This window comes from Perognathus longimembris, chromosome 3, assembly GCF_023159225.1.
Source record: "Perognathus longimembris pacificus isolate PPM17 chromosome 3, ASM2315922v1, whole genome shotgun sequence".
Classification (NCBI taxonomy): domain Eukaryota; kingdom Metazoa; phylum Chordata; class Mammalia; order Rodentia; family Heteromyidae; genus Perognathus; species Perognathus longimembris.
In genome coordinates this window covers 80,494,156-80,505,237 of record NC_063163.1, presented here as the reverse complement: position 1 = coordinate 80,505,237, position 11,082 = coordinate 80,494,156, and the positions used below count along the sequence as shown (strand labels likewise).

The 11,082-nt window shown below is 56.1% G+C and overlaps 1 protein-coding gene across 1 annotated transcript in view; it reads right to left on the bottom strand.

Moving 5' to 3' along the window:
- Positions 1–1,368: 1,368 nt before the first annotated feature.
- Positions 1,369–11,082, bottom strand: part of Fam222a (family with sequence similarity 222 member A) — a 45,543-nt gene continuing 35,829 nt past the window's right edge. Inside the window, exon 3 of the mRNA XM_048342798.1 lies at positions 1,369–3,584. Within this exon, the coding sequence (XP_048198755.1) occupies positions 2,335–3,584 (1,250 nt within the window). The 3' untranslated portion in view covers positions 1,369–2,334. The remainder of the gene's footprint in view (positions 3,585–11,082) is intronic.

Here is an 11,082-nt window from a genome sequence, read left to right as displayed (position 1 = left end):
AGTAGCTGAGGGCTGTTGGAAATGATAGCAGTGGTTTATCTTATGGTACAGGTCCTGCTCATATGATAAACAAAGGTAACGATGGCTGGGCTCAGTATTACACACGTGTAAGCCTGGCCACTCAGGTGAGGGCAAGAAGATCAAGTGTTGAGGCCAGCCTGGGCAGTTAGAAAGACCCTATCTCAAAAACAAAAGGGCTGGGGGCATAGTTGAAACAAATGTTAGGGCCCAGTGCTACCAAAAAAATAGGTGGCTAAAAATACAGGCAGGGCCACAGCTATCCATGAAGGCACTGAGGCCAGCGAGCTCCTCTCTCAGATACAGACATGGAGCCAGAGGCAGGGCACACTGGGAGTCTGTGCCCAAAAAGGGCAGAGCCCTAGATGGGGCTGGAACAGGCCCATCCTGCAGAGGATGGAAGGCAGGTAGTCCTGGAGTGGTCTCCCTCCCTCTGCCAATGTCCCAGTGTGGGTGGGGCTGGCAGCGGCCCAGGGACCAAAGGCCCTGAGCCCCACCAGCCTAGTATGTGGGCCTGTACCCTGCTCACATCACCGGAGGTAGTGTTAGTCCAGTCTAGATCCCGCAGGCTGGGCTGGTGCTGAGGCCCTGGGTCCTGTGTGAAATGGGGCTGCTTCCTTTCCCTACTGGGTAGTGTTGCCCTGAGCCTCAGGCCTCTGAGGGGAGGACACACGCAGCTACTGCTCTGTGATTGCCTACTGTGGACGGCCACCCTCAGAACCCACCTACCTGGCCAGGCTGGTGTGTGGAACACAGCCCCCCCCAAAGCCCAGCCTCTGCCTTCCTTTCTGGACTGGCTACATGTGCTGCTGTGCTCAGGCCTGGTCCCCACCTCTGCCTGGACCTCTTCATGGCAGCCGCTGAGGCAGGGTGCGCTGGGGTGAAGGTGAGGAAGGGGTGCGTGGGGTGAGGCTCTGAGATTTCTCCTGGTGCAGATGTTGGGTTGTGAGGAGGGAGCCGGAGTGTGGCCTGGCTGTGTGGTGCTGGGCTGGTCACTCCATGTCTCTGAGCCTTGGCTTCTTACTAAGGCCCTCCCTGGGCACAGGCACTCAGTGGCTCTTAGGTGAGGACTTGACAAATGCTGGCCTTGGGGCGCAGGTGGCGTGCGTGCGTGTGTGCATGCATGCGTGCGTGTGTGTGTGTGTTGCCCACACCAGCACTGGGAAGCAGGAGCACTGGGAAGTGCCGGGCAGGAGTGTGGTGGTAGGGGAGCCTGGCTCCTGTGTTCCAGAGGGAGGGAGAGGCAGGGAAGGAAGGTGGGCAGGTGAGGAAGGAGCAAGAATGAAAACAAGAGCTGCAAAACAAGCAGACAGCTGAGACACCATCTGTGTTTTCTTTTTTTTTTCTTTCTCTTCCTTTTTAAAACAATATAGTGCAGACTGCACTTCTCACAGTAGAATATAATGGTCAATTTTAGTATAAAAAACATTCTCAGAGATTTGTAAATGCACTTAGTGCTGGAACAGGCCTTGGAGATACAGTACCGCTTCCGGAGCGCCAGGGGGCTAGGCTGGGGGACCTGTTGGGGGCCCCCCACTTCTCCCCATGACAGTAAGGGCCAGGCCCTATAGGGTGGCTTGTTGGGTTGGGTCTCGTCCCCCCACTGGAACCCTCGGAATGGGTCTTTGCAGGCCCACTGCCAGCCCCCAGCGCCGCTGTGCGAGTAGGAAAATGGTGCCCCTTCCTCATCGCAGAAAGTCGCAATAAATACAGGATGTTCGTGGCGTCTTCTCAGACATGCCCTTGTGCAGAGCACTGCCCGCACAACTGTGCCAGCAGCCCGGGAGGGGGAGGGGAAGGGGAAGTCACGGGTCTGGGGTGATTCTGTTAGGCAGGAAAAGGGGGAGTCTGAGGAGGAGCAACGGGGGCCTGGGAGTCCTGGTGTCAGATTCTGAGAACAGAGTGGTCTTCACCTGGGTTGGCTAGGGGGGGGGGGGGGTGATCTCCTGTAGGCTCCAGGAGACAAGGAGCTGAGGGGAAACCCCGGCCCACTCTCACCCTGACTGGAGCCCCCCATTTTCACTGACATCCCTCCTAGACCCAGGAAGAAGCGCTCGTTGGCTGTGTGGCATCTCTCCCGCCCGTGTCACTGGCTGTGTCTAGGCCCTCCCGTCCTGGGCAGCTACTGGGGCCTCGGGAGGGGCTTGGTGTGGGAGGCTCCCTCTGCACCCCACTGCCTCAGCAGCCAGCCCCGCTTCCCGGGGAGCCTCCACAGGCGCAGGGCAGGGCTGGATGCCCCCATGAGCTGCCCACCCTGCTCTGCGGCCAGCCCCTCCTGGCGCCCTGCCCATGTGTCCACGAGTGCGCCGGGCAGCCTTATCTGTAGACAGGCAGGCGGATGTGGGCGTGCTGGTGGTCAAGCAGCCGCGGCACAGCCACGGTCTCATAGCCCTTGCCCAGCATCTGCTCCTTGATGCAGGGCGGCCGGATGTCATTGATGAGATACTCCAGGGACTGCAGGCTGCTGCTCAGCACAGATGTGTTGCACACGCTCTTGCTGGGCAGGCCTGCGAGCGTGGCCACCCCAGAGCCCAGCTCAGTCACGGCCACAGCCGCGGCAGGGTTGTAGCAGTCGCTGGTGGGTGTCACCAGCACACTGTTCCAGGGGGCCGCAAAGTACTGGCCTACGGTGAAGCCCGGTGGCAGCCCCACCCCACAGTGGAGAGGCGACCCGCAGGCCCGCTCGTAGCCCCGCCCACTGCAGGACTCGGGGGACTTGCTGGCCACTGCGCTCCCACCGTAGGCACGCAGCGGCTGGGGGGGCGGCGGAGGGGGCTTCTGGGGCCACAGCAGGTAATCCAGGCCGCTGTCTGTGTACCCTGCAGGCTTGGCGGCCCCGGCCAGCGCCAGGGCTGGTGTGGCTCCCTGGCCCAGCTCTGCCCCTTTCCGGCAGTCGGGCAGCCCTGCTGTGGCCGAATAGGCCATGCTGGGGAAGCTGGGCCCCGGGCCATGCTTAGCCGGGCTGGGGTGGGGGACAGCCACGCCCTGGCAGGTGGCGGACACAGCACCTGGGGCCTGGCACTGCTGGTTGAGCTGGTAAAGGATGCTGTGGATGGAGGGCAGGTTGGAAGGCGGCAGTGGCAGACCCCGGCCCGGCAGGGGGATGATGGAGGTGGCGGTAGCAGCCGCAGGCAGGCTGGGCGGTGGGGCGGGGGCTTCAGGCGGCTTGGGATACGCCAGGGACCCCAGAGTGCTGGGTGCTGGGTAGGGTGCGATGCCCACCTGCACGGTGGCCGGCGACAGCTTGGTCCGCTTGCCCTCGGCGTTCTTGAGGACGCTCTTGGCAGGCCCGGAGTGGGCCGCTGTGCCGGAGGAGGAGACGGCAGCCTTGACGATGGCCAACAGGCCCTGGTAACCGGCCGCATGTGGCGGGTAGGGGCTGTAGCGCTGGGCACTCGTGTCGTAGCCGTTGACCGTGCGGCTCAGGTGCTTGTGCTGCGGCACCCGGATGTTGGTGGGGAAGATCTTGATGGACAGCGGGCTGTTGGCCACCTTCTCGGCATAGGCGTCCAGCTCGGCCGGACTGGGGTAGCGGGAGGAATGCATGGAGCTGGCCACCGACTCACCTGTGGGGACGAAGGCACAGGTGACCGCTGACCAGGTGGCCACACACCTGGCTCCCTCCTTTCTCCCTCTCCTCCTTCCCATTCCCAAAGCTTCTGCTAGGACAGAGGGGCCAAAAGAGATGGCTGAGCCTCAGTTTCCCAACCCGTGGAGTGCTGGGGGGACACTTTCACCACTCAACCCGAGTTTCCTCATGGGTAAGGGGGGTGTTGCAGTGCTGAGCTGGCTGTGGGGCCAGGTCACAGGCTGTTTTGAGTGTGCATAGATGCTTTCTCCTCTGCCTGGGGCAGGGACCTCCCCACAGAAGGAGGGCGAGGGCTGCTGCCTGCCTCCTCTCTGAACCCTGCTTTGGGGCTCACAGCCAGTCTGGGTGGGACCCATGCTGTAATAGGGAGGTGCAGGCAGCTTAGGAGCTGAGGAGCCTGTCCGCTAGGGAATCTTGCTGCTGGTGAGTGGGGGGAGGAGGGAAGGAGAAGAGGAAGGAGAGAGGAGGGAGAGCTCCAGCAATGGGCATGGCCAGACAGGAGAGGGCACCGTAGGTAGCACAAGATGTGAGCAGGTGCCAGGGCAGCTTGTGGAGAGGGGCCCAGGGGGTGAGTGGGAGCCTTGGGTAGGCGTGTCACCACTGGGAATGGATGCGTGCATCCAGCAGTTGGAGTCCTGATGCTCTGAACATCCCACAATGCAAGCAAGGCCTGGCTGGGTGAGAGCCCTGTGCCTGGCCATGGGCAGGCCGCGTCACCCACAGGCCGGTGGCCTCCATCCTTCTGACCCAACCTGGGCTGGGTCCCAGCCCTGACCCCTGCCTGGGGCACCCCCCTCCTAAGTGGCCTAAAATAAACTCGGTGTGGAGAATGGAAATGTCACTTTGGCCAATGGGGGAATCTTTCTCTGAGATTGGATTTAAACTACATTATACAAGCAATTTCATGGGCACTTAGCGCCGCTTGGAGAGTCCCGCAAAAAAGGGACCTGCTCTTCATTTGCCAGCCATAAATCAGCAGTTGCTATAATGAGCACAAAAATGTCACTTTTATGCAATTTTACAGATGAACAAAACTGGTGAAATTAGCTGTGGTAACCTACTAGACTCAGCAAAAGCGGCTGCCGGGAGGAAAAAAAAAAGCTGTGTATTTTCGTCCCTCTTAAACTCTCTTTCCAAGCAAGTTCTGCCATTGTGGTGTGAAAACGCATTTGTCCCCGCCATTATACTTCATTCCCAGTTTATCTTGAGTAGCCAATGAGCCACCAACTGTGAAAATGATTAAATCTACAAAATCTATCTAATGGATGGAATAAATTAGGTGTTTAAAACCTTAAAAAGAAGGAAAGAAACCAATGCCTGCTTTGCTCCCTGCACCCATCCACTGAATAAAGGGGTGCACGTCCCAATCTAGTTCACAGAGCTTCTCGAAGGCAGTCAGCTTTTGTGGTAGTGTAGGAGATGGTGATACCTGGTGACTGCCTGGCAGGTGCCAGGTAACCAAGGCATGGGTGTGGTTTCCACTTGGGGACAAGGAGTCAGGTTATGGCATTTGGCATCTGGTCTCTGACCTGCCTGCCCTTGGTGATCTTTTTGTTTTAGGGGACACAACATTTCAGAGACAAGCTGGTCTAGAACTCTAATCCTTGTCTCTTGAGTGGGAAGCCTATGCTATGGGTCCAGCATGGCCCCAGGCCGTTTGCTTTAGGTTTCAGGCAGGACCATGTGCTCCTGCCTGGGGCAGTCCTTGGAGTGCAGGGATACAGGCCTGCACCTGTATGTTTGGCCTGCAGCAGTCAGGTTCAGAATGATTCTTGGCTCCTAGGACCCACACCAGGACCCACATCTTGGTCCTAGGAAGACTGGGGTTCCCTTGGTTCACTCTCTGTGGTCCCTTGCTCTGGCAGAGAGGCCTGGTGGGGATGGGCACAGGCCTAGACCTGGCCACAGCCTCTGAGGGACTCTGAGCAGAGCCACCCACCCAGCTAAGCTGCTCCCGAGTTTCAGGCTACACGGGCCCCACTGGAGGCACGGAGTTTGGAGTCACCTGCTACCACGCCCAATGATGTATGTGGGTTCCCATTCAGAGGAGAGGGAAGCTCAGCACACAAGCAGCAGATGGTAGAGCAACAGTCAGACACCCTCCATCTGCCTTTCAGGTCATTGTCACCCCAACCCAGGCAGGGCTGGAATGGCCCAGGGACATCTGAGCCTGTATTCTTCGTGGGTGGAATCAGGTGTGCTGTGCAGGGCTCAGCGTTCCCAGTGTGTGTGCCAAATGTGAGGTGTGCATGGGCCTCAGCGTCCCTGGCCCTGGCTCATCTCCAGAGCCCCTTGACTGACACCTGTTCCCCGAAGATCACTGCCATGGCCACAGCCTGCCTGCTCTACTGGAGTAGAGGGTGTGGCTTGAGGCAGGCTTCTTGGAAGAAGTGAGGATGAGAACAGTGGAGGGGAGTTGGCACAGGGTCCAGCCTGGATGCTGTTCCCTCACCCTACATCCTGACTCCTCCAGCTGGGATGGAGTCCCCACGTGGCATCAGCAGAAACCACACTACTGTTGGCTTGTCCTTGCCCACCAGACTGGGGCTCCTTGCCTGTGCACTGCTGGGTGCACACATTCTTGGACAGATGCTCAAGGACACTGTACTGAATGAATGACAAGGCTGTGGCTACAGGGACTGGCTTAGCCTGGAGCTGCAGCTCTGGGAGCAGAGCTTCTTCCCCCACCCAGCCCCTCCAGTATGCGGCGACCACTGGAGGTCTTAGAGACACAGCCCAGGAGTGTCTGTTTCACCCCCTCCCCCCGAAGGTGGGCCACACCAACCCCACATGGGAAGCAGGGTGATGGCTTGGAAATGTGTCCTCAGAAAGGCTCTCATGGTCTCCACCTGCAGGTGTCCCTGTGACCCCATCAGAGGGAGCATGTATGTCCACCCCCAGGGACATTGCAGAGCAGAGGCATCGTCCCACTGTCCTGTCCGGGCACTGAGCATAATCAGTGGCTGCTTGATGCTAGAGCTTGGGGTCGGGCAGAGCAGGGCGGTGGATTGTGAGTGGTGGGTGAGAGGTGCCTCATTTGGACCTAAGAATCAGTGGGAGGCTGTCTGGCTTGGCAGGAAAGGGGGGACCTAAGGGAAGTGGGAGCAGAGGGGAGTACGTGCCGAGGTGAGGTGCCGGGGGAGCATCTGGGTGAGAGAAGGCAGGTCAGAGCGGGGCCACTACAGGACCTGGTGTGCACCCCATCTGCTTTGTGGCAGGGACACAAGGCTGGGGCCGCAGAGGCACCTGGGGAGATTTGGAGACGTCCCCCTCAGCCCTGTCTCCTTTCCTATGCTACAGAACCAAGTCTTGAGAAATCTCTCTAGCTGACAGGAAGGCCACCCTGGGAAGGGGGCAGTGGCTGGAGGATGACCGAGAAGTTTTCTTTGCTTCTCTGTAATTGCCAATGGCCAGCCAGGACCATGTCTGGACTGAGAGAGCAGGCCGGTCTCGCCCTGCTGGAGCCCCTGCAGGGAGCCTGGGGAGGGCCCCTTCCATCCCCACCGCAGCCTGCTCACCAATCCTGGCTCCCAGGGCCTGCCTTGTGTGGTGTGGGCTCCGGGCTGAGCGAAGACGCCAGCGGCCCTGGGAGGGGAGTGTAGGTCCCAGTCCCTACTATCCACCTGGGAGCGGCTGTTTACCATCGGCAGACATGGTGGCTGTGGTGGCCCGGGCCTGCCCTCACCCACTATAAGGAGGCTGCAGGCTCTTAGAAGAGGTCAGACTGCAAGCAAGGGCCTAGCCATGGGCCTGCAAGGGCTGCGCAGGCAGGGCTGGGGTGGGCATGGGGAGAACGAGGGCTCGTGTGCGGTACCAGGCTCCCACTCCAGGAGCTAGTCTGCCCTCCCCACCGGGCCCAGGCCTGATCCATCTCCATCCACCACAGCCCCCATTAAAGGCTTGTCAGGAAATTTAAAAGGCTGGCGAGAAATGCCGGGCAAATCGTCGCTGCCATTAAGTTAATGTTATGGGCCTTTTACAGGTGCGTTAAATAGACGCAGTTATTAACGAGTATATTAAACCAATTAAAACCAGCCCTTTGAGTGGGGTTTAATGCTGCCTCAGGGACACACTCTGGGACCGCTCTGGCTACAATGCTGCCATCTAGAAGCAGGGTGGGGGTGGGGGTTTCTTCTGTAGGGACCAGAAGTGACAAGCTGAGATGTGCCCAAAGTCAGGTTGCAGGCTGACCTTGACCATGGGTGCCCCTGGGCAGGACCCTTCCATGAGCTTTGTGATGTGACAAGCATTGCACAGTCCTTGCTCACCAAGGAGGGGGGAGGGGTGGCAACCACAGGCTTCCCAGGGCACCCCAGCACCTGCGGTAGCAAGGCCAGTCCTGACAGGTGCCACTCAGTACACAGAGGCAGCAGGGAAGCTGTGCCCAGTGCCCTCACCCTGTGAGGTCATGCTGGGGCTAGCTGGCACATGATGAGCCACAGTGTGGAGAGAAAGCGCCACCTGCCCCACATCCTGGGCTGGGAGTGGTGAGCAGCAGATCTGGAACTGGGGCCTGGTGGCTCCACAGCCTCCTCTCAAAGGCTTTGCAGAGCAGGATCCCGCAGGCCACCCTTGGAGAGAGGTGCCCTCCGTGACTCCAGGTTTTTTCTCCTGTCTCCTTCACCAACACTCATCAAGTCCCAGAGGTCATGGGGTGGGGGTGGGGGGCAAAGGGTGTCCAGGTTGCCTCAGGACAGAAGGGGACACTTGCAGGACCCAACAACAGCCCCCAGGGAAGAGCAGCCCACATCTGCATTCCCCTTCACTGTGACACTCTGCCCTTGGAGGTGGCAGCCTTCTGAATGCTCAATTAACGTGACACTAATTAGCCGGTGGCACTGGCAGAATCCTTAATGAGGTCGCTCAGGAGGGGGGTGGGGAGGGCTGTAGGCAGAGCCTCCACTGGAAGGGACATGGGAGCAGCAGCACCTTGCTGGCCACCCCAGGGGCTGGGTCCTGCCCTGACCCCTGACCTTGGGAGTCAAGGGGAGGGCAAGGGCTGGTATGAAGCCAATGCCCTGTTAACAGCTTGGGCACATGGTGCTGTGGCCTATTCCTAGGGGAAGGAGATTAAGATGAAATGAGAGAATGCAAGTGAGATGGCTCAGCACAGGGTATATGCTCAGAAAAGGCTGGCCTCTTTGCTTCTGGTTCTTTCTGGGTTAGAAAAGGAAGTCGAGGCAGTGTTTTCTCTTGGGACAGGGATAGTGCCTGGGGTCTCAGGATTTTCCTGCCCTGGCTGGATTCAAAACTTGATTTTCTGATCTCAGCCTCCTAAGTAGCTAGGATTACAAGGTATGAGCCACCGGTAAGTACCCAGAAGGTCCATTTATTTCAACTTAAAACTGTGTGTCATCCTTAGATGAAATGGACACATTCCTAGGCACTACCCCAAAACTGACAGAAATGGGAAATAGACTTACAAGAGACTAAACCAGGTGCTGGTGGTTCACGCCTGTAATCTTAGCTACTCAGGAGGCTGACATCTGAGGATCATGGTTCAAAGCCAGCCTGGGTTAAAGTCCGTGAGAATCTTATCTCCAGTTACACACACATACACACACACACACACACACACACACACACACACACACACACACGCACACACACACACACACACGCACACGCCAGAAGTGACTCAAGTGCTAGAGCACTAGCCTTGAGCTGAAGAGCTCAGGGAAGCACCCAGGCCCAGAATTCAAGCCCCATGACCAAACACACACACACACACACACGAAACTAAAATTATTAATCTAAGTATTACTCACACTGCAAAACTCTAGCCAGGATTCTATCAAGCTTTTAAATAACACTAGGGCTTCCCAAACACTTCTGGAAAGAGTGGGGGACACTTCTAACATGATTCTGTAAGGTTAGTATTGCCCTGTAACAAAACTAAAGGTATTTACCTCCTATACAAACCTATAGACCAATGTCCTTTATGAATAGAAGAGGGAAAAAAAAATCAAGAAAGTACTAGCAAACCAAATCCAGGGACAAAAAGGTCTTGATACTATGATCACAAGGGACTTGCCTAAAGAATACAAGGTTGAGTTGATGTAAAAAAAATTTATTACCGTCACGGACTTTAGCAGTAGAATAAATGGGTGATGTCCTCCCAGCCACAACCATTTCAGTAGGCTCAGAAAAGTTTTCCCTCCATATCCTTTCAACATAAAATATTCAACACAATATGAACAATCCACAGCTGATTTTTATGTAATAGACTGAATGCTTTCTCTCCATAATGAGAAATAAGACAAGATGTCAACTCTTCAACTGGTGTCAAATGCCAGGGTGAGTAGGAAAAGACACAGATGACCAAAAAAAAAAAATACAAGAATGAATCAGCTGTGCAAGGTCAGGGGATATAAAGTCAAGATACAAAAACTAATGGTATTTCTATATACTCACACTAAACATAAAAAAAAAAAATGAAGACAACAATTCCGAGAAGTCTGGCATGGTGGTTCCAGCCTGTAATCCAACATTTAGGAGGCTGAGGAAGGAGGATCCCAAGCTCCAGGTCAGCTTGGGCTACAAGAGTGGGACTCTTTCTCCAAAATAACCAGCCTCTCCCCCCAAAAAGCTGGGTGCTGGTGGTTCATGCCTGTAATCCTAGCTAATCAAGAGGCTGAGATATGAGGATCATGGCTCAGAGCCAGCCTAGACAGGAAAGTTTGTGAGACTCCTATCTACAATTAACCACCAAAAAGCCCAAAATGGAGCTGTGGCTCAATTGGCAGAGCACTAGCTTTGAGCAAAAACATTCAGAGACTATTCCCAGATGCTAACGAACTGTAAGCATTAGTCAGGTGTAAATGTAAACCACAATGAGATGCTACTTCATACCACTAAAATGGCTACTAATGAAAATACAGAGGGCAACAAGTGTTGGGAGAGGAGTAAAGGAACTACAATTCAATTTCAGTAGAAAAATAAATAGTGCAGCCACTCTGGGATGCAGCTTGGTACTTGCTCAAAAAGTTCAGCAGTGATTATGTTACCTAGCAATTCTATCCATAGACAGGCATAATACACACAAGACACTAAAACCTATATTTCCCTCCCTCTCCCAAGTCTTTCGACATCATCCTCATGGCTGGGGCTAGTCTCCCCCAGCTGACAGCACAGGCCCCCAAAGGTGACCTGTTCAAGATCATGTTGTCATAGCCTGCTTGAGACCTAGCTTCCTGGAGAAAAACACAGCCTGAAGCTAAGGACCAGCCCTTCCTGTCTTGGGTACAGTGGGACAAGAGGTCTTCATCACCCAAGAAACACATCCAAAAGGAAACGGGGGGAGTCCCTTGGCCCAGTGTCCAGGCACTGACCGGCAGCAGAGTGCCGGATTCAATTTGCTTATCTCCCTTCCTGCCTCCCTCTTTCCTGTGTTCTTCAATTACAAGTGGAGTCACTGTCTTTTCCAATAAGTGCAGAGATGTGAAAGGATCTGTGCGGGCAGGAGGAGGAAGAGG